Raw genomic sequence first — 24,326 nt, 5'->3', positions numbered from 1 at the left:
ACATGTCTGTTTATTGGCCCTTTACCAGGAGAAAAAATAAATTTCTGCACGAATATAATAGTACTAGGGTATCCCTTTAGCCAGCCCCTCCAAATGACACAGACATTGCCTTGATTTTTTTTTACATTATCCTCCCCTCTCCGTCCCTTTAACCAGCCACTCCAAACGACACAGATATGACCTTGATTTTTTCTTTTTACAGTATCCTCCCCTCCCCTTTAACCAGTACCTTGATTTTTTTTTTTAATTTAAATTTTTTTTTACATTATCCATCCCTCCCACCCACTCCAGACCTCCTCCCCGCTCCCCCGAGCTGCAAGGTGCCTTCCCGGTACATACCTGAAGCCACCCTGGTGGTCTAGTGGAGACTTCGGGGCAGGAAAGATCCCCAGTCTTTCCTGCCCACTTGCCGGCGCTGACCCTCTTGCTGCCGCATTTTCTTTAAAATGCTTGCAAGGCCGCCGCTGGAAGTATCCGTAGCCATTTTTAAAGAGTGACGCAGCAGCAAGAGGGTCAGTATCGGCAGTGGGGCAGGAAAAGACTGGGGATCTTTCCTGCCCGAAGACTGAACTAGACCACAAGGGTGGCTTCAGGTATGTGCCGGGGAGGGCACCCTGCAGCTCGGGGGAGGAGAGCAAAGAGTCAGATTGCGGCAATAGCAGGGAGCAGGAGGGAGCGCTGCGGGGCCCCTGGAAGTGCAAGGTCCTGTGTGACCGCCCCTGTTGCCCCCGCCTAAGACCGTCCCTGACAGAGGCCTTCATCGACTATGTAGCAGGAGAGAACTTCATCAATGAGGCCCTTGTCCAGTACTACAACCTCCCAACTCAGAAAGTCCTTAAGCCTATACCGTAACATTCGGGGTATATCAAGTCTAAAACAGTGCCCTTATGCCTGAGAATTGAGGCCCTCCACAGATAAGCCACTGCCTTGTACATCCTTCAGACAGCGGTTAATCCCATTATTTTAAGGCTCCCCTGACTCCAGAAACAATCTAGGGATCGACTGGGACAAGGGGGAGCTTGTTCGATGTCTGGACTGCTTCTTACCAACATCGTTGCCTTGACTCAGTGCTTTCTGCCATGCCTATAGCCACCAGTGGGATGGAGACTCAGGCAGGCTTACCCCAGGCTTACAGGTCCTATCCGATGTATTCTCTACCTCTACATCGGCAATATGGTTGCCCCATTAATCTTTAAGCGAAGATGCCTCCCAGTGGAAGGGTTTTATCCACTCTCTGTTCCGAGAGACTCAAGCTATGTTGACTTACATTGCAGACAATCTTCAGAGGTGTTTCATTCCGCTCCCTCCATTTCTCCAGCTGGTGCAGGTTTTTTCTTGTGGAGAAAGGATGGCACTCTATGCCCTTGTATTCACTATCATGGTTTAAATGTCATCACAATCAAGAATGAAATATCTGTTTTCCCCTGATAACAGAGTTATTTCACCATCTCCAAGGGGCTCACATTTTACTAAGCTTGGATCTTAGAGGAGCATACAACCTGATTCGCATTCCGTGAGGAGAAGAATGGAAGACTGCGTTTAATACCAGTGGGTGGTCACTACGAATATTTGACTATGAAGTTGGACTCTCCAATGCTCCTGCTATTTCTCAAAGCTTTGTGAATGACATCTTCCAGGATTTGCTTTACAATTGTATCCTGGTAAACTTGGATGATATTTTGATATTTTCTAAGACGCTTCCTCAACACCAGGCTCAACTTAAACAGATCCTGCAGTACTTACGCGAGAACCACCTGTACACCAAATTGGAGAAATGCACCTTTGAGTGGACTGAATTACGCTTTTTGGGCTATATTATTTCTGACCAGGGCCTGACTATGGATCCGGTGAAGTTCTCTGTCATTCATGATGCTTTGTAGCGGTTTCCTGGGTTTTGCAAATTTATTATTGCCAAGTTTATGCAGAATTACTCTTCTATTGCCATGCCCCCCATAACTCTGACCTGAAAAGACGCCAATACCCGAGACTGGCCAGAGGAAGCTATTGCTGCCTTTGACCTTGTTGGAGGAGGCAAAGAGAAGGGCCTCAAGTATTCAATGTACAGAATTAATTTTTCATTTTTAGACAGGGAGAAATGAAGATTTCTCCCCTTCTGATCATGAGAACTACTACTACTACTTAACATTTCTAGAGCGCTACTAGGGTTACGCAGCACTGTACAGTTTAACAATGAAGGACAGTCCCTGATCAAAGGAGCTTACAATCTAAAGACAGTTATTGCTGGAAGCATTTCACTCTACCCCCCCCCCCCCCCTTGCCCAGCCAGTAATTGTAACCTGTCTGCCCACATCTCTCCCATAAGTGTGGACAGGCCTCAGGGAATTTGGGCAACAGAGTTCTTTTCCATGTCTTTTGTGAGGGGGCACGTCAAACCAAGGGAGAATGACTTTTCTGTAACCGTGAGAGGAAATAACACTTGCAGAGAATCTTTTTTCTGTCTAAAGCAATAGATCAAATACTGTATCTCACAAAGGAGAGGCAATAGACCTCCCTTTGAGAAACAGGCTTCTGGAGCTAGGTAGCAATAGCTTTTATTATGTATTTCCTTGAACACAAGAGAATCTATGTTCTGACATGTCTCCAAAACACAAGATCTGAGCTGTCAGGAGAGAAATGTAATACCAGCAGTTAAACTCCTGAGAGAAAAGATCAAAAGTTCTGACAAATATATTCTTTTGTGGGAAAACTGTAAATATGATCAGAAGTGAGATAATGATCCAAAACATTTTGCCACTTTCTGAAAACAGAACAAATGCATCTTCTAAGGAAATGTAAACATATGCTATGTACTTCTTTGTTGATACTATAAACACAGAGAACCTGACTGTATTTGCAAGATGCTAACAAGGAGGAGGGGAGGGGAAATCTCCCCTCCCTCTTACTCCTTTGTACTGTAAGGAAATAAACCCTATTTAAACTTTCTGTAAGGCGGAAAGTGGTCAGCGTACATCTCTTTTGGCCCCATGCCAGGGAGGCTGAAAGAATGTCCTGACCTTTTCCACTGAACTTCCATTTCTGTACATGTTCTTCTTTCTGTCCTGTTCTGTTTACTGTATCTATTCTATTTCTTATTTTTGTCCTAATTTTGGACAAAGAATAAACCTGTATTAACCCCAAGAAGCTTCTTTTGGTTCTTTTTCTTTCTAGTTGTTATAGTTTTAATAGGCTTTACCAGCTGTCCGGGTTTCTACGATACCAGTTGGAGGTTTTGTCTGTGCGAAGTAGTGCTGGTTCGGTTGGGCTCTGGGGCGCAGCAGAAAAAGGCACAAACAACCTCCTGAAACTGCTCCGCTACTGCATCATCCTGATCAGGAGAGACCCTTCTTCGTTGAAGCTGATGCATCTTTCATTTGGGCAAGTGCCATCCTGTTCTAATCAGACATGGGGAAGCCACTGCTTGCCCTGGGATTGGTAGCATGGAATGTTGCTATTTGGGTTTCTGACAGGTACTTGTGACCTGGATTTGGCCACTGTTGGAAACAGGATACTGGGCTAGATGGACCATTGGTCTGACCCATTATGGCTATTCTTATGCAAGTTGCTACCTTGTGCGTTTTTGTCCAGAAAGTACTTGCCTGCCTAGAGGAATTATACGATCAGGGATCGGGAGCTATTGGTCATTAAGATGGCGTTATAGAAGTGGCGTCATCTCCTTGAAGGAACCAAACACACTTTTTACCATGACCAGCAATCATAATAACCATCTGTTCCTACATGAAGCTCGATGGCTTAACCCTTGCCAGGCCTGTTGTTTTCCTAATTTGACTTCCGCATGGTCTTCCACCCGTCAAGAAGACTGTATGAGCTGATGCCCTCTCTCATGCTCTGGAACCTAAGGTAAACCCCGACCTTCAGACCATCCTGAATCCCGCCAAGATTCCAGAACTGCGGACTCAGTGCTGGTTCCTTTAGGCAAGACCATGGTGCCCAAACGACTTTGGGACTCTATGATGAAGTGGGGGAACAAATCCAAAACTGCCGGTCATCTGTGAATTTGGGGCACACTGAACTCATTTCCTGAGTCTACTGGTGGCCACAGCTGAAGAAAGATGTATGAAATTTTGTGACATCTTGCCCTGTCTGTGCCTGCCATAAGTCATCCCACTCCTGCCCATGGGGGCTTCTCTAACTACTTTCGATACCGGAGACTCCCTGGGCCCACCTAACTATGGATTTTATTACCGACCTTCTGGAGTCAGACAGATACGAGTCCTGGTAGATAGAGTCTCTAAAATGGCCCATTTCATTCCCATGATCCAGGTTACCTTCTGCTCTCACTGTGTCGCTTCCATGGGTTATCAGAGTCCAGCACTTTGGGTTGAGAAGTCCAATTCATCTCCAGATTTTGGAGGAAGCTCTGTGGGTCATTGCAGGTCAAGTTACCTTCGGGATAGCATCAGCAGACCAATGGCCAGATGGAGAGGGTAAAGCTGATCTTGAAAGTCTTCCTGCGAAATTACATCTCAGGTTGACACGACACAACGATTGGTCTCAGTTGCTACCCTGGGCTGAATTCTGCTATAACAACTATGTGAGCGAGTCCTCTGGGGCATCACCATTCAAGATAGGTGTACCCTCAGGAGTTGTCTGGCAACTATCTCCTTTGTGCCGGCAGCCGAAGCCGCCATCAAATCCCTCTCTCACCTGTGGAAAACCACACAGGAACTCCTGATTTGGGCTACCCAGAGGTACAAGAAGAAAGCTGATAGGAAGAGACGCCCTGTCCCCAATTCCATCCAGGAGATCTGATTGTCTACCCAGAACCTGCACCTTAAGACTCCCTCTGTTAAATTTGCCGCCCCCTGTTCATTAAGCCCTAACCCATTGTCCAACAGTTGGAACCGATGATGTACCAACTGAGGTTACCTGCTACTTTGCAAATCCATGACACGTTTCATGTGGCCCTCCTGAAACCCATCATGCTGAGGAGGAATGACAGGGTACCTCCCTGACAAAGAATTTGAAGTCCGGAGCATCCTTGACTCCCGAAAGGTCCGAGGAAGACTCCAATACCTCATCGCTTGGAAGGGAACCAGTAAACCAAGTCCATGCCCTGGCTCTCCTACGAAGATTTCATCGCCTGTTTCCTCATAAACCTAAACCTAGGCCCAGGAGGAGGGGGGCCTTTGAAGAAGAGGTACCGTCATGGCCGCAGACATCCTTGAACTCCCCCAGTTTTTCCTGTGGCGTCCTCAGGCCCTCAGCAACCATCCCTTACACACCTTGAGACCTTCTTCGACCCAGCACCTGGCCCATGGTACCATGCCAGCTTCCCTAGGCACACATGCGCACCGAAGAGGCACTTTAGGGCCAGTTACCGAAGGTAAACACCGACGCCCCATAATGACATAACCCAGCTGGGGTTATTAAGGCAGACAGACCTTTCTGCCTTGCCTTCACAAAGGATTGTCTTGGTCTGCAGTTCCTGTTTCAGCCTCGCCTTCAACTCCCAGCCCTGCTCAGATTCCTGTCTCCAGCCCCGCACAGTGTTGTCTCCTGCACCACTACAGGTTCTGGTTCCTGTTGGACCTGCCCCCAAGGGTCCTTTTCAGGGCCACTCCAGGTGCTGCTTCCACCGGGTCTGCCCCCAATGGTCCTTTTCTGGGCCACTACACATCTCCACGCCAACTTGGAGCGACTCACCTGCCACTTCCACACCTACTGTTTTTGTCAGCTGTAGCCTATGGACTCAACCCCCTAGAACTGTGACAAGTGTCCTGGGGAGGAAAGATGATTGTTGAGCATGAGTGTTTCTAAAGAGCACATGCATGTGTATAACTGAACAGTAAGAGAGTACACATTCAATTGTGTATGCATGTCTTAAGTTTTTTTTGTGTTTGGTGGGGACAGTCTCATAAATCGAGCTTCCTTTGAAAATCTGAGTTAAGAGTTGTCAGGCCTATACCACGATCTGTGAGCCCCTGTGCCAAACAAACTTCTGGCAGCCAGACAGTTCTGATCTTACCTGGAGAATCAGGACAGGAACTTCCTAAGGAAGGCAAGACTGGACACAGGATGGACAGCAGACAGATGGCAAAAGGCACGGTCCAGGTCCAAACAAAGGTTTCAAGGCAGGCGGCAGGCAAAAGCAAAGTCCAGGTCCAAACAGGTTCAAGGCAGGCGGCAGGCAAAAGCAAAGTCCAGGTCCAAACAGAGGTTCAAGGCAGGCGGCAGGCAAAAGCAAAGTCCAGGTCCAAACAGAGGTTCAAGACAGGCGGTAGGCAAAAGCAAAGTCCAGGTCCAACAGAGGTTCAAGAGAGGCGGTAGGCAAAAGCAAAGTCCAGGTCCAAACAGAGGTTCGAGGCAGGCGGCAGGCAAAGCAGTCCAGGTCCAAACAGAGGTTCGAGGCAGGCGGCAGGCAAAGCAAGTCCAGGTCCAATCAAGGTTCAAGCAGGCAGCAGACCAAAAGCAAAGTCCAGGTCCAATCAGAGGTTCCAGGCAGGTAAACAATCCAATAACACAGAACTCAGGAATCCACACAAGCAGAAGCCGAAGCAAAAGTGTTCTGCCAGCGTCTGTACTTAAATAGCCCCCTCCATCAGGAAGACAACCATCAGCTGTCCGGGGGGTGGAGCCTACAACCAGCCCCAGGGCTCTGGATAGGCTGGTCACAGAGAGAGGGCGGAGTCCAGTCGAGACCAGCCAATCCGGACCCAGAAGGGGCGTTGTCCATGGCTCCCGGGTCCCGCGCCCGGAAGAGACTCTCCAACTTGTGAGCGCCGGCGCTGCAAAAATGGCCGGCGCTCTCCAGCCGCCACAGAACCATAGCGACAAACCGCACCGTCCAGGAGGCAGGCAAGACTCCCTGAACACGCCGCCGGTAGCCAGCGATACCCCGCTCTCTCCTGCTCGTGGAGCGAGGCATCACAGCGGGCAGGGCGGCACAGGTAAGGGACGTGACAAGAGTAGAGTGTCCAGTGGTACAATGTACCTGTACACATAAGTGAAGGTAAATTTTCAACCCAGGAGAATTTACCCAGCAATTTACTAATTTGGAGTTTCCCAAGTCAGTCCTGGAGTACCCCCTTGTCAGTCAGGTTTCCAAGATATCCACAACGAATACACATGATAGAGATCTGCATACAATGAAGACAGTGCAAGCAAATCAATCTCATGTATATTCATTGTGGATATCCTGAAAACCTGACTGGGAAGAGGGTACTCCAGGACCAACTTGGGAAACTGGGCAAATTCCTTTGAAAACTGTCCTAATACTGTCTCCAGTGTCTATACCCTTTCAGAAGCACTAATGAAAACTAAATACTAGTTTATTTTGCTTCTTCCATTTCTGAGGCTTTTTTCCATATATAAAAGGTTGTAAATTGTTTGTAAATCTCACTCTTTGGGGAAGTCTACTCTTGGCATCTCTGGTTTGTAACAATGGCAGTGGAGAGTGCCATTCTCAGCCCACTGCTCCAGAACTACCAAACTACCCAGTTTCAGGAGGGAGACTTTTTGGCCATTCATGTTTTTGAACTTACATCCAAATTCAGTGTACAATTTGAAGTCCCCAATTCTACCCACTAATATCAGTTCTACAGGTTCCATCATGCACCAGGATAGGACTCTTAGAATCCAGGACTGACCTGATTTGGCAGCTCTCCAGCTCTATTAAGCCACTCCATTTCCAGCATAGGCTTGCCTAGCTTCCATGCTGACTCAAGCTATTACTACTGCAACGCCCACTGCTGCAACACCATTTCCTGATTCTTTTGAGAGGTAAAATATGTGTGTGTATTTTTAGTGGGGGAGGGACAGTAAGAAAAGAGTGCACAAATGTTAGAGTGCCTACGGCCCGATATAGCATTAATCCAGCCCTACTGATGTCTCTCTCATCTGGCACGTTGAATTAAAACAACAATTGCTCAACAGACATCAATAACAATTGCCACAAATACCACCTTTATAGTGAACTACAGAATATTTCAGAGTAAAAAAATGTATAGGAAGACCTCCGATTCTGGTCTATAATGTACCTGCAGAGGACTAAGTGTACAATAGTAATCTTGAATGATTTTAGGAGCAGATCTTGTAAAACATCTTCCTTCATCCTTCTTAGTAAGAACGGTAGAACTGACGATGCAGAGCTTCCATTGCAAGAACACCTAGAAAAAAAAAAAGAGGAAATTAGGGTAAAAATCCCAAGCAGATGTTATGTGACAATGGAAACAGGCATATTCACAATGGAGTATGTACATCATAAAACTTGTATTGCTGAAGTGAAAAGGAAAATTTGTATATTCTCCAAAGACTCATTTGTTCCCACTGCTGGACTCCTAGACAGCGTTTTGCCATAAGCGGAATCATTTTGGGGTGGGATAGGGGAGAGAGGAAGAAAAGCTGGTACTCTGAGATCTCTCACAACCTAAACAGGTCATTGAGACAAACTTCCTTCTCCAAACCATTGTTAGCTTAGTCACATGGCAGCGAACACTGAATGTGCTGAACAGCTAGGACTGCAAAATGGCACAGCTAGCACTGCAAAATGGCACAGTTGAATGTTGGAATGCTACACAACATGGTGAGTCAATGTTATTTATAAGTTAGGTGGAAATCATCACTACGGAAGGTGAACATGATGTTATCCAAGGTGGAGGAAAACTGAGAGAATGAGCAGAGGCCACCTCTGTTGTTCGGTAAACACAAGCAGATAGTGCTATTTAAGAATTGTACTAAAACCTACTAAGGAGACTGTGGGTTGAATTTTAAACTCCTGTGCTCTATCCAATTAAGAGGCTAGGAGAGAAATGTTTTCCACAAGAATCAATTAGGGAGTTTGTGTATAGTAGTTCACATTTACATTTCATCAGCAAACAAGATATTTCATAAAATATTCCCAATAAACTTAAGTAACACTGTATTAGGTTAAGCATCTCATCTCCCTTAGCAACTTTCAATGACTCATAACTCAAGAAGAAATGCCATACTGGACCAAAGGTCCATTGAGCTCAGTGTTTGGTTTCTAATAATGGCCAATCCTGACTACAAGCACCTGGCAGAATCCCAAAAAGTAAGAGACTTTGTCATTTACTCTCAGGGATAACAGTAGTGGCTCCCCCCAACTTTATCTTGATAACAGCAGTTCTTGGACTTCTCCAGGAAACCTTTCCTTCCAACCCTTCAGCAATATCTCTCACAAATATATTAAACAGAACTGCCCCAGCACCGACCCCTGAGGAACTCCACTGCTCACCTTCCTTTCCTCCGAGCGGATTCCATTTACCACCACCCTCTATCACCTGTCAGTCAACCAGTTTCCTATCCAGTTCACCACTTTTGATCCTAAGTTCAGCCTTTTCAGCTTATTCTCGAATCTTCTGTGGGGGACGGTATCAAAGGCTTTGCTGAAATCCAACGATGAATTTCAGAGCTAAATTGTATGTTGTGTGAAATAAAATATTTTTGCCAATTTGTTTCAATGGCATATTCATTAATCTTTATACTTATTGAAAGAGTAATCAACCAATAAAGCCTTTACCTGTTCAATACTACTCATGATTTTACAGACTTCCATTATAGTTCCCCTCCGCTCTCTCTTCCAATCTGGACAGCCCTAATCTTTTTAGTGTTTTCTCAAAGGGAAGTCGTTCATCTTCTTTATCATTTTGGTTGCTCACTCTTTACCTTTCCTAATTCTGCTATACCTCTTAATTGTAGCAACCAGAACTGTGCACAATATTTTCAAAACAATATATGACAACGGGTGTAGATCTGTATGGTCCATCCAGTGTGCCCAATAAGGCTTTTCTGTGCAGCTTATGTGATGGTCATAATTTTGCTTTTATTCCATGCTCTTTCTATATAGGAGTCCTCAGTTTATCCCATGTGTTTTTGAATTTGATCACTTATTTTGTCCCCATCACCTTCTCGAAAGGGTATTCCAAGCATCCACCATGCTGATATTACTCCTAAGTCTAGCATCTTGCAACCTCAATTCAGATCCTCTAGTTCTAACTTTTCCGTCTCTGAAAAGATTTGATTGTATATTAACACCTTTCAAGTATTTAAGCATTGTGTCTCCCCATCCCTCACTTCTTCTGAATCACCAAGTATTTTTATACCCTTAGCAAGATAAAGCTTCCAAAGCTGAACACAATATTCTAGTGACCTCTATAAGAGCATTAATACCTCCTTTCTTCTGCTGGTTATAAGTCTCTCTATGTGGCCTAGTGTTCTTTTGGCTTTGGTCACTGCCTTGTCACACTGTTTTGCCATCTTGAGATCCTCAGACACTATCATCCCAGGGTCTTTCTCCCAGTCTGTGTACAGCAGTCTATCACCGCTACCACAAATAGCATCTTTGGATTTCAACATCCCAGGAGCAGCAATATGCACTTCTTTGCACTAAATTTTTACTGCCAGACTTTAGATATTCTTCTCATTTTTATAGATCATTTCACATGTTATCTGATCCCCCCTCCCTTCCCAAGGTGTCCACTTTGTTAGGGAGGTGTCCACATTGCTAAAGGGTTGGAAGGAAAAGTTTGCATCTTTGTGGATAACAAAGATGCAAACTTTTCCTTCCAACCCTTTAGCAATGTCGCTTACAAATATATGGAAAAAAAATTGGCTCCAGTACCAATTCCTGAGCATATTTCTTTCCCCAAGTGAATTCCATTTATCACCATTCTCGGTTGTCTGTCAACCATTTCCAATCTAGTTATCACTTGGGTCCTTGCTTCAGGCCATTCAGTTTATGTTTAAATCTGTTTATTATTAAGCATCATAAAACTTGTACATAATCACACATCAAACAATCAATATAAACCGTCCATCACATAACAGTGTTCCATACTTTTACATTTTCACCCCATACCCAACCCCTACACGCTTAGACATGCAAAAAGATCCATCACATATCGCTTCAACATTGCCTGCCCAAAACTGCTCCATACCATCCAGAGAAGCAATTGTCAACTTCCCAGTTCTTAACCGCATGATTCAACAATACAGCAAACATCCTGCTGCCTAAGGCTATTATACCCTTCAGTGTAAAATACTGCCAAGGGCCTTCGCACTTATGACCCTTCGCCTATGAAATCGCCTCTGTGGTGTTTGCTCTTACATCAGGAAGTTCAAAATACTAGCCCCAAACCCTCCATTCCCACCTCCCCCACCCTCCCTGCCCGTTACCCTGTGATAGGCCCTGATCCAAAGCAAGTGGTTGAAGCAAGGTACTCCTGAATCTGTCCCCATCTAACAACAGCAGGAATCATCCTACCCATCGTACATAGTTCACAGATCAATCAAAAATTCAAAATAAAGCTTCTCCCCCGTGAGGGCAGAGTCATCCATAAAGGTTCCCATTGCTTTCGAAACTGCTCCTCAGGTATACTATCCCATGTTTTAACCTGGCATCGATCTATTCTCATTTGGACAATCATCTGAGATCTCCAAAAAGCCAGAGATGGTCCCAGTTCTGATGTCCAAGATTTTAAAATGGAGGTAAGCCCAAAATAAACAGCCATTTGTGCATATCCCTTAAAACCTGCCGGCGTTCAAGAAGTGTAACTATTTTTAAGAAAGATTATTAAGGGATCTGTCAGCAGTGTACACCCCCATTGATGGTCAATCGCCTGCAAGAGCCCTCCCCCAAAACTGTTGCACTCTTGAGCAGCGCCAGAACATATGGCCCAAAGATGCATTAGCGCTTCCACACTTGGGACAGGAGCCATCACAATGAGCGATCATCTTAGAAGCTCTCCTAGGGGCCATGTACGTTCGTAACAAAATTTTGTACATACGTTCCCCTCTGTGGAATTGATAACCTCATGGAATACAACTGTTTTATAAAAGATTTACATAACTCTTCAGTCACCTCACAATTCAAATCCTCCCTCCAGCTACGGACCAAGCGTGCATAATCTATCTCAGATGACGTCTCCCTCAACTGCTGAAGATGAAACTTAAGTGGCACAGACATCTGTACCTTTCTGCTAACACTTCTTGAACATCCGTCCAGCATAAGGAGGATACATAATGATGTAATTGAAAGTAAGCAAAGTGATGACTTGTCTCCTCCCCCAACACTCTCAGTAACTCCAGAAGGGGCTTTAACCTCCCTTCCTCCGTGAGCACATGTGATAGGTATATTAACCCCTTCCTGGCCCAGCGTGTAAACACCCCTCTACCATGACCGGGGGGAAAGGCAGGATTGTCACAAATGGGCAGCCATGGAGTGATCTTTCCCGAAAACTGGTGTCTTCTACAGATCCACCTCCAAGTAGCCCTAAGGGCTGGTAGCATAGGGTGCTGTGCAAGCGCATGCGATGGCATCCCATTCCCCCCATGCAAAAGACAACTAAAATGCCAACCCGGGAACCACCGGATCTCCGCCTGCGTCAAAGAAAATTCAGAGGTGCCCTGGAACCAATCATTGATATGTCTCATTCCACATGCAACTGATAAGATCTTTATACTAGTCAGACCCATCCCCCCACAATCTCTGGGCGATGTGAGAATGGACATAGGGAGTCTGGGCCTTTTACCCTGCCAAAGATAGCGTTAAATAAGGCGATTCAAACTCTTTTCCTCTGATCCCTTCAGAAATACTGGTAATTGTTGAAATAAATATAGCCACTTAGGAGCAATCAACATATTAAACAACGCTATTCGCCCCCACAGTGATAATGGCAGTGCTTGCCAGAGTAGTAATTTCCGCTTTGTCAGCTCAATCAATCGAGTAAATCATTTTCAAATCTCTAGGAAGGAGAACACCTAAATACTTCAATTCCTTCTCCTCCCACCGCAAAGGGAAATCACCTTTCCACCCAAGTTGCAATGCCTCGTCTAGGGCCATCGCACAAGATTTTGTAAGTTTAAAGAAAAGCCCGAAAGCCTGCCAAATTCCCTTATTATAGACAGGGCCTTCTGCAAGGATGCCTGTGGATTCATCAACATCAACATAATATCATCTGCATACGCCAGCGTTTTGACTATTTCAGAGCCAATATCCACCCCTGCAACCTCTATAGAACCATTCAAAGTTCTGATTAAAGGTTCTAGAAAAAGGTCGAACAAAAGAGGAGACAAGGGACACCCTGCCTCGTTCCTCTATATATGGGAAACCAGTCCGATCTACCCCCATTGACAGCAATTTGAGCACCTACACCTGTATATAAGATCTTTACGGCCTTCCTAAACCCTTCCGGCACTTCCAACCATTGCAATAAGTGAAAGAGATATTCCCAGCCTACATTGTCGAAAGCCTTGGAGGCATCCAAACTAACCAATACTGCAGAACTCCCCCCAGAGACACTCTTGGCCATAGCCATAAGAAGTCTACGAACATGTAACACCGAGTGTCTCTTCGGGATGAACCCCACCTGTGTCTGACTCACCACTCCCAGAAGATGAACAATCAATCTGTTCGCCATCATCTTGGACAAAAGCTTAATATCCACATTTATCAGAGATATTGGCCGATAGGATTCTGGGTCTACTGCTAGTTTACCTGGTTTAAGGAGCATTACTATTAGGGCTGTATTTTCATGCTGTGGGAACTCTCCAGTCTCAAGCACCGCGTTATAATACTCCGACAATGGCCCCAACAGAGAAAACTGCATAGTTTTATAAAATTCCCCCGAAAAGCCATCTATCCCGGGAGAAGAGTTTAATTTCAGCCCCTTTATTGCCTGCTGTAATTCCTTTAGTTGGAAGGGGCCATCCAAAACTTCCTGTACCTCTTTAGAGAACTTCCCCATCCCTGTCTTAGCCAAAAAACCTGCCACCTCTTCTTTATTCGGGGGACTCCTGTGAGCGTACAAGTGTTGAAAATACTCTTTGAATATCTTCAGAATTTCCCCTGTACGATTTGTTACTCGCCCCTTAGCATCTTTTAGAGCCTCTATGTTCTTATTACCCTTCCAAAATTTTGCCATATGGGCCAAAAGTCCACCCTGACGATCCCCATGCCGATAGAACCTATATCTCTGAAAGACCAGCTGTCTTTTTGTTTGCTCATGGATCAAGGAATTGAGAGTTGCTTGTAGGGATATATAATTTTCTCTGTTAACCTGAGAGGGGGATTCTAGTAATGCACGCATGGCCCGTCGCAGCCGCCCAGTTAGATTCGTGTTATTTGCCGCTACTTTCTTACGTCTCGTGGCTGTGTACTGAATAATATCCCCTCTCAAAACGGTCTTAGCTGTGCACCAGAACAGCGTCGGATCCACCCTGTGCTGCTCATTGTGAAGGGAGAACTCATCCCACCTCCCCTGCAAATATTTAATGAACTCTGGGACTTTAGCTAAATAATTTGGAAATCGCCAATGCTTTACAGGGTGGCAGTCCCCATGTGCCTCCAGAACTATCCAGATCGGCGCATGATCAGAGATCACCACCTGCTCTATCTGTGCCTCCGAGATCTCTGAGAATAGATTGGCTGAAACAAATACATGATCTAATCGTGCCCACGAGCCATGTGCCCTCGATCTATGGGTAAAATCCCTTACCTCCGGATGGAGTGACCTTCAGGTGTCAATTAATCCCAAAGAGGTGATAAATGTCGACAGAATCCCCGCCCCCCCCCCCCCTTTATTGGGAACCCCTTATGCTCTACTTCCTGTGCTATCCAGGACAGGGTCCAACAAGGCATTCATATCACCCGCAACTATTAAGGTCTTCCCTTGAAATGGTACCAGATCCTTAAGAAGGTTAGGGAAGAACCCAGCCTCCTGAGGAGTAGGTCCATACAGAGATAACAGGTATACCTCTCTGCCCTGCAAGCAGAGCTTCACCAGCAGATATCTTCCCTTATCATCAAATATAATCTTTTCTACTGAATAAACCAGAGACCGTCTGAACAGACAGGCCATTCAGTTTATTCATGAGCTTCCTATAAGCAATCGCATCAAAGGCTTTGCTGAAATCCAAGTAGACTGCATTTAGTATGTGTTCCCTATCTAGTTCCCTGGTCACCCAGTTAAAGAAATCAATCAGATTCATTTGGCACTAATTTCCTTTGGTAAAACTTGTTGACTAGGCTGATTGGCCTGGAGTTTGAAATTACCCAGATATTGCTGGTTGTTGCTTCAGTTTCAGTCCACGAGAAGAGAGAGAGTGAGCTCTTTGCTGGGGATAATTTCAGAGTGGGATACTCGCCCAGAAGCCAGGCATTTTGTGACAGACCTTTGCCCTTTTTTGGTGTTAGGTGCATACCTACGTCTAGAGTAGGAATAGGATGAGGGGGTGGTTGAAGAAGATGTCCGGCAGGAGAGAGAAGACATAGCCTCTGTTTGCTTTTTGATTTGGTCAGCGACCTCTTCAACCTTCTCTTTGAAAAGATTATACCGTCCCCCCTCCCCAGCAAGGGGCATCCGGCATTCTCTGCTGGACCAAATGATTCAGGTCAGAAACACGCAGCCATGAGAGTCTGTGCATTGCTATACTTTGGGCAGAGGTTCTGGATGCCATGTGAAAAGTGTCGTAAGTGCTCCTGGTCAACAACTTGCGACATGCCTTCTGCTGCTTGACCAGCTGGGGAAACAGCTCAGCCTACTACGGAGAGAGCGAGTCAACCAAGTCAGACAGCTGCCTCACTGAGTTCCGCAAGTAACGATCGGGAAGAGCTGGTAAGACTGAATACAGGCTATGAGCATGACACATCTTTCTCCCAAAAGAGTCCAGGGTCCTAGCTTCTCTGCCTGGGGGTGTCGAGGCATAGTCCCTAGAACTCCTGACCTTTTTGAGAGCGGCATCCACCACCATGGAGTAGTGGGGTAACTGAGACCTCTTCAACCCAGGTTCCCCGTGGATCCGATATTGGGTATCAATCTTTTTGGGGACCACAGGGACAGAGGGGACACCCAGTTCCTCATGGAGAGGAGCCGTCACTGCCTCCTTAGGTGGAGAGGTGTAGTCCAGGACCTTGAGAATGGTGGCCCTGGGCTCATCCTCCATTTCTACGGGGAATGGAATGGCCTCCGCCATTTCCCATACAAAAAAGAGGTAAAGGAGTGATTCTCCAGTGGAGACAGTCTCTTCTCAGTTGGAGGGGAAGGTTCAGAAGGGATCCCATAGGACTCATCAGAGGAAAGGTACCTGGGATTCTTCTGATTCCCACGAGCGCTCTTCTTTAACATCGGACAGCAATTCTCGTAGGGATGTCCGAGACCTGTCCTGCCTCAATGTGGAGGATCCATGTCCTCAGGAACGGCGTCAAGGAGTCGGCTCTCACTTCCTCCACCGATGTCAAAGGAGATCCGGCCTGGGTGGCATCGACAACAGGGTTGCAAGCGGCGCGGATGCCGGAGGCCGCACCGTGAGCTGAGGGCCAGGGAGGGCCGCAGCGGAAGGCATGGTAGGCGCAGGCACCCCAATGCCGATGCACATCACTGCATCAAGCCCTTCAAGAGCTCTGGGAGCAAGGAGCAAGGCCCGGATACGCTTGTCGAGAGCTGCCATTGGTAAAGGCTGAGGGGCCAGTGTGTGGTCAGGTTGCTGAACCGCCTGGGGTGCGGGAGCAGGATCTCAGCTGCTGGGAGACACACACATCGGCACCTCTTGAAAAGATGGGGAGCAGTTCTCCCAGCGCCGACGCTTCTAGGGTACCCTGGAGCTCCCAGCACCGTGTGTCTTAGGGTCTCGCAGCAGCCATCCCTACCTCGACTCCTGACGCTCACGCTTCCTTTGATGTCGACACCAACCTTGATGTCAATGCTGATGCTGAAGAACCGGACTGAGATCCAAAACGTTTTTCTCGTTGAGCCTCTCGGGAAATTTGCGCCCTTTTCTTCATATGAAGGCAAAGGACACAATTTGCCGGGCTATGGTCAGGCCCGAGGCACTGAATACACCAAGAATGTGTATCAGTACCTGAGATGGTACGGTTGCACCGGGAACAATGCTTGAAGCCACTGGGAGTCTTTGATGACATGTAAGGGAAAATGGTTCCGGCAAAATGAAAAGTCACGATTGTGCCTGAAAAATGGGGAAAAGGCACAAAAAAGAATTGACCCATCCGAGCAGGCCTAAATGGGGGTACGCAACGAAAAAATAAAACTTAAACGTGGGCCAAAAATAACTAAAGAGAAGAGACGTGGAGATGCTGCAGGCAGAAAAGTGCTCTGCGCATGCGTGGTGGGGCGCAGCACGCACCCCAGAAGGCTCTGGACTTTTTTCGTTGCTGGCTACTTTACCAGTTCCTGGGCGATGAGGATCGTCTACCCACTTGTGAGAATGGTAAGCCTGCTTGTCCTCGGAGAAAGATATATATTGACAGTGGTGACTTTGCTACCAGATATCCTGAAGCGGTAGCCTTATCCTCCACAGAATCAGAGAAAATTGCCACTGCCCTGCTAGAAATATTTCCTGGGTAGGATATCCACGAGAAATACTCTCAGACCAAGGGTCACAGTTTATGTCTGAGCTGATCCAAAATTTATGGGCACACTGTGGAGTGAAATCTGTTCGTACCACACCATATCACCCTGAGACTAATGGGTTGTTGGAGAGATTTTAGCAGGAATTTAAGTTTTTAAATTTGGGATAAGCAGCTCTTTAGGAGTTCGCCTCTCTGTGGAATTATGATGTTAGCTGTCACGCCGAGTATGGCACAAAGTTAACTGCTGTAAAAGCACTGCGACTTTTAGTTTCATTTTTTATTAGCTGCAGGCCATGTGTGTAGAATCTAGCTTCCTTGGAGATAAAATACAGTCTTTTCGTTATTTAAATTATTATATTCTAGCTATGGGTTAGCAGAGGAATGCAGGCTGCAAGCTCTGACAAACCACATCGGTCCTCGGAAATCAGTCGGCATCTGCAAGTAACGCATCAGGACCTGATTCATGTCTAATAGACAGAGTTTCGCAAAGTCCCATGGAAAATCCTCCTTTCGAAAAGAAGGAAGAAAAAGTGGCTGATTAAGATGACATGCTGACAGGATTTTGGTAGAAAGGACAGAACCGTACGCAGTGTCACGCCCGCCTCTGAAAATTGCAGATAAAGGTCCTGACCTGACAGGGCTTGAAATTGAGACCCGCCGGGCCAAATCCATTGCCACCAAGAAAACAGTCTTCAGGGTAAGATCCTTATCAATGTTAAATGCAAGGGTTCAAAGGGCGCCCTTCTGCATAGTCCAAAGTACCAGATTGAGCTGCCAAGGCGGACACGGCCGCCAAAGCAGGGGACACAAATGAAGAGCCCCTTTCAAGAAACAAACTACATCTGGATGAACTACTAGGGAAACCCCAGCTATGCGACCCCTAAAGCAAGTGAAGGCCACCACCTGCACCCAAAGCGAATTATAGGCCAATCCCTTGCATAAACCGTCTTGCAGAAAGGACATCTGTGCCACAGATGCTGATAAAGATGACCTTGCGCGACTCGCACACCACGAATCAAAGTGTTTCGTAGTGATAGAACGCTTTCTGGCCTGAAGCAAAGTAGCAATAACCAAGTTCGAATAGCCCTCCTTCCTTAATCTTGCCCTCTCAATGGCCAGGCCGTAAGACCAAAGCAGGAGGGATCTTCCATCCGAATCGGTCCCTGATGCAATAGATCCAGTCACTGGGAGCCATAAGGGTTCATCCATCAGTAAACGGACCAAGTTTGCATACCAAGGGAACCATGGCCGATCCGGAGCCATCAGCACTACCCCGCCCTACACGTTGACCAATGCAGAATGAGGCCTATCAAGGGCTAAGGCAGAAAAAGGTAAAGAAGCACTGCTTGTGACAGAGCGTCCAAGCCTGCGGATCTGATTTGTCATCTTCTGTGAAGAACCTGTCCACCTTGGCATTCGCCCGAGTTGCCATCAGATCCATCTCTGGGTTGCCCCAGAGCTGGCAAATTAAGAGGAACATCTCCGTGGACAATGACCATTCTGTCGGATCCAGGTGACTGAGAAAATCGGCCTGCACATTGTCCTGACCCACAATGTGTGCCACCGACAGGCACGGCAGATGGTCCTCCACCCACTGAAGTAGGCGACTTGCTTCGGCAGCCAGAAACGACCTCTGTGTGCCACCCTGGCAATTTCTGACAAGACGACAGCAGTGGCTTACATCAAACCCCATCCTGACAAGCTGGCATCCGTAACCATCACGACTCCTGCGGAGAAGCCACCAAGTATGCTTATAAAAGCGACCAGTTAAACAACCCCACAATCAACTGGCTACCACCAAGTAGTCCAGGAGCTTTCCCAAGCAGAGAATTCAGGAGCTGGTAGAATCCATCAATCACCTGCTGGAGATAGAGATAAAACTAACTGAGGAAGGAGCTGGCTGTCAGGTAGCACTGCCTTCAGTTCAGTGTTCTCTATCTCCACCTGCTAGCAGAGTGATACAACCCACCAGTTTCTGGATTCATCTGTTGTTGAGGACAAGGAAAGTTCTATTCAATCACTATTATAGTGCTGTCTTCAATCCTTTCCAAGACAGACCAAACATTCTTAAAGAAAGAGCATTTCAATAAGGCTAAGGACATTCTTGACTGTTTTACATTTTTCACATCTATCATCCTCCCACAGATTTAGTCACACCCTTTAGCTTGGTTATGAATAATCTTAAACTGGGTTTCCTGCAAACGTGCAGTTGCTACATAAAAAACATGCTGCTCATAGCTGCCTCCATATCCACTATGGTCACCAGGGTTGGCCTGCCAAAGAATGACTCACACATAGTTCTGTTTTTCATCACTACTAATTTATGCAAATGAGACCCAACAATGAGTCTTTGTACATGGTCCCAAATCCCTTGTAACCTTCCCTGGATTATCACACCTCCTAAGAAATATCCTGAGACCATACTGTTGCCAACAGCCCTAGATGCCTATCTTCCTAAATTCCTTACACAGATTGTACTGCTGACTGTTTTATTTGAGGAAAGTAGCACAAACTGTGCAAAACTTAAGTAGAAGTTCCCTACTTTTCACTTTGTTAGTGACATATAGAGCTAGATTCAGTAAATGGTGCTTAAAAATCAATGCTATTTTATAATGGGCACTCAAAAGATGAGCACCCATTAGAAAATAGAACTGAGTGCTGATTTTGGCGCCCAAATTTGGATGCCAGGATTTATTCCTGCTGAAATCAGGTATAATTCCCAGCATTCAATCTGGGTGCACATCCCCGGTATTCTATAACACTGTATGCAAATTTCAGGGAACACCCCTGACCCACCCATGCACCTCCCATGACTACACCCCCTTTTGCATTGCATATTACGGGATTTGGGCGTACATTGTTATAAAATAAAGTGTAGCAACATGTACAAACAAATTCATATTTGTGCCAATTAGACCCAATTATTGGCACAAATAGGCTCATTAGCCAATTTCATTTTGTGTACATAAGCATTGCCATACTGGGACAGACCAAAGGTCCATCAAGCCCAGCGTCCTGTTTCCAACAGTGGCCAATCCAGGTCACAAATACCTGGCAAGATCCCCAAAAAATACAAAACATTTTAAACTGCTTATCCCAGAAAAAGTGGATTTTCCCCAAGTCCAATTTAATAATGGTCTATGGACTTTTCTTTTAGGAAGCAGTCCAAAACTTTTTAAAACTCTGCTAAGCTAACCGCCTTTACCACATTCTCTGGCAACGAATTCCAGAGTTTAATTATACGTTGAGTGAAGAAACATTTTCTCCAATTCATTTTAAATTTACTACTTTGTAGCTTCATCGCATGCCCCCTAGTCCTAGTATTTTTGGAAAGCATAAACAGACGCTTCACGTCTATCCTTTCCACTCCACTCATTATTTTATACACCTCTATCATATCTCCCCTCAGCAGCCTTTTCTCCAAGCTGAAGAGCCCTAGCCGCTTTAGCTTTTCCTCATAGGGAAGTTGTCCCATCCCTATTTATCATTTTCATCGCCCTTCTCTGCATATTTTCTAATTCCACTATATCTTTTTTGAGATGTGGCGACCAGAATTGAACACAATATTCGAGGTGTGGTCGCACCATGGAGCTATACAAAAGCATTATAACATCCTCATTTTTGTTTTCCAATCCTTTCCTAATAATTCCTAACATTCTATTTGCTTTCTTAGCAGCAGCACACTGAGCAGAAGGTTTCAACGTATCATCAACGACAACACCTAGATCTCTTTCTTAGTCAGTGACTCCTAATGTGGAACCCTGCATGATGTAGCTATAATTCGGGCTCCTCTTTCCCACATGCATCACTTTTGCATTTGCTCACATTAAACATCATCGGCCATTTGGATGCCCAGTCTCCCAATCTTGTAATTTTTCACAATCCTCTTGTGATTTAATGACTTTGAATAACTTTGTGTCATCAGATTGGTGAGGCAAGATTTCCCTTCACTAAATCCATGTTGGCTTTGTCTCATTAATCCATGCTTTTGAATATGCTCTGTAATTTTGTTCTTTATAATAGTCTATACCATTTTGCCTGGCCCCAACGTCAGGCTCAATGGTCTATAATTTTCAAGATCTCCTCTGGAACCTTTTTTAAAAATCGGTGTTACATTGGCTACCCTCCAATCTTCCGGGACCATGTGTGATTTTAAGGATAAATTACATATTACCAATAGCCCCGCAAGTTCATTTTTCAGTTCTATCAGTACTCTGGGATGAATACCATCCGGTCCAGAAGATTTGCTACTCTTCAATTTGTAGAACTGCCCCATTACATCCTCCAGGTTTATAGAGAATTAATTCAGTTTCTCCGACTAGTCAGCTTCGAATACCATTTCTGGCACCGGTCTCTCTCCCAAATCTTCCTCTGTGAAGACCGAATCAAAGAATTCATTTAATTTCTCCGCTATGGCTTTGTGTTCCCCAATCACCCCTTTTATTCCTTGGTCATCTAGCGGTCCATCCTATTCTTTTGCCAGCTTCCTGCTTTTAATATACCTGAAAAATTTTTTTACTATGCGTTTTTGCCTCGAACGCAACCTTTTTTTCGAAGTCCCTCTTAGCCTTCCTTATCAGCGCTTTGCATTTGACTTGACATTCCTTATGCTGTTTCTTATTATTTTCAGTCGGTTCCTTCTTCCATTTTCTGAAGGATTTTCTTTTAGTTCTAATAGCTTCCTTCACCTCACTTTTTAACTATGCCGGCTGTCATTTGGTCTTCTGTCCTCCTTTTTTAATACGCAGAATATATTTGGCCTGGGCTTCCAGGAGAGTGTGTTTTATTTATTTAATTTATTTATTTATTTAGATTTTGCTCACACCTTTTTCAGTAGTAGCTCAAGGCGAGTTACATTCAGGTTTCTCTGTCCCAGGAGGGCTCACAATCTAAGTTTGCACCTGGGGCAATGGAGGGTTAAGTGACTTGCCCAAGGTCACAAGGAGCAGCAGCGGGATTTGAACCGGTCACCTCTGGATTGCAAGACCGGTGCTGTAACCACTAGGCCACTCCTCCATGCCTGATGTAAATTTTGACCCTCGCAGTCGCTCCTCTAAGTTTCTTTCTCACCATTGTTCTCATTTTATCATAGTCTCCTTTATTAAAGTTATATGGCAGATCTCATCGACCTGCCAATCAGAAATACTATAAATTCAGCACGATCATACCTAAACCTCCACTACCCAAGCAGTAAAGGACTCAAATATTTATTTTAGTGCATTTCTATCCCAAATTTTCCCACAAGTGCAGGCACAATGTGGCGTACAGTAGCTCAAGAAAAGTTTCAATAAATGAAAGTTAGAAACATGACAGAGGTTAGGTAGAATTCACAGAAAAGACATGGGAAGAAAAAACTGTCCAACAAGAGCAATCAGGTAAAAGTCTCACTTCAAACTACAACGGGAGAGTCAAATGGTGGGATTCGTTAATGAATAGGCTTTCATAAATAGGAATGTCTTCAAGAACTTCTTAAATAATTGATGGTCTAATATCCCTTTTAATTGCTTCGGCAGTTCGTTCTAAGTCTTGGCACTGGTAAATGGGAAAGACGATGCAAACATATGTTTGTATCTGACTTTCCTACTGCTGGGATAGTGAAGACAGAGAAAGTTGCGCAATGTTGGCAAGGCATTTTATTATTCAAAGTTTCTGGTCTATTATCATTTTCAAGATTATAACCACTTCTTGCTCGTGTAGAATCATTTGTTATATCAATTTTTCACTCTCAAAGGGTTCAGTTAAATTATCCATGTAACTCTCTGATAAATTATATCTGAAACAAAATTATTTACTGCCACCGTTAGGTCCTGAAGCGCCTTCCAGATGATATTCAATGTAACCTCCACGGGAGCCAAGAACTCCAAGTTGATTTCTCTTAGGTGTTTAGGAGTGGTTCCGCCGATTCGGGTTCTGCTGTAAACGTCCTCCGTTTCAGCATATGCCTCTAACTCACTCCTCCACTCCTTTGGACATGGTGGTTGAATAATTCGGGAGCGATGGAGTTGTTTTTTCCAGGTCCAAGAGCATTGACGCTCCTTCGCCGGTGCTAATCAAAGGACTCGCCAACCCTTTCATCTGTAGGCAGTTCGTCGCGCAGCGGTCCCGCACTTGCTGCTCAGGAGACAAAATGCTGGCCATCGGTGGCTAACCGCTGGTTGTCCCCTTCCTCTCAATTAAGGTAATTGCAATTGCAGAGAGGAAATTTACGTAAAAAAGACGAAACTTCAGAGGGCAGCTGGGCATACGAACTTCAGGTCGCCATCTTACCACTCTCCCAGTTTGGGACACTCTTTTGTCTGGTTTCTCCTCAGAGGCCTGTCTGATATGGGTAACCCTTCAGCATAGCCCTCTGAGTCATTGAAACACAGAAGCCCCTCCACCACTACAAGGTGGTGTCCCTTCGGAGGGGCGATTTGCCTAGTATTAATCTAGCAGCCGTGTTCTGGGCTGTCTGGAGTTTTTGTAGTAAATAGTCATGACAACCAGCATATATCTCGCTACAGTAGTCCAGGTGAGAAAGGACCAGCCAGTGAACGAGAGTGCGGAATAGATCTCTAGGCAATTTCGGATACGCTTTAGCTGCCACATTGCAAAAAACATTCTCTTCAATACAACCTTCACTTGATGGTCCATAAGCAGGTGGTTGTCTAGCTCGACTCCAAGGATTTTTAGGCTATTTAAGATTGGTAGCTTAAAGTCATTGACATACAGTGAAATAGGAATTACTTTATTGTGCTGAGATGAAAGCATAGACAATGTGTTTTGTCTTTTGTTTATCTTAAACTGAAATACTTTTGCCCATGAGGTTAGGATGGAAAAGCTAGCTTCAATCTTCTCATAGATCTCTGTCAGCGTAGAATTGAAAGGGATGTAAATAGTTACGTCATCCGCATAAATAAATGGAGAGATCCTGCTTGGCAAGCGCTTTCGCCAGAGGGGTCAACGTTAGATTGAATAGGGTTGGGGAGAGAGGTGATCCTTG

At 45.4% G+C, this 24,326-nt stretch overlaps 1 protein-coding gene across 1 annotated transcript in view; it reads right to left on the bottom strand.

Moving 5' to 3' along the window:
- Window positions 1–24,326, bottom strand: part of BTAF1 (B-TFIID TATA-box binding protein associated factor 1) — a 620,170-nt gene that overhangs the window by 72,793 nt on the left and 523,051 nt on the right. The window contains 3 exon segments of the mRNA XM_030204965.1: window positions 7,998–8,044; window positions 8,047–8,094; window positions 8,097–8,126. Coding sequence (XP_030060825.1) covers window positions 7,998–8,044; window positions 8,047–8,094; window positions 8,097–8,126 — 125 coding nt within the window.

This window comes from Microcaecilia unicolor, chromosome 5 (assembly GCF_901765095.1).
Source record: "Microcaecilia unicolor chromosome 5, aMicUni1.1, whole genome shotgun sequence".
NCBI lineage: Eukaryota > Metazoa > Chordata > Amphibia > Gymnophiona > Siphonopidae > Microcaecilia > Microcaecilia unicolor.
This window is presented reverse-complemented; position numbering and strand designations above follow the sequence as displayed.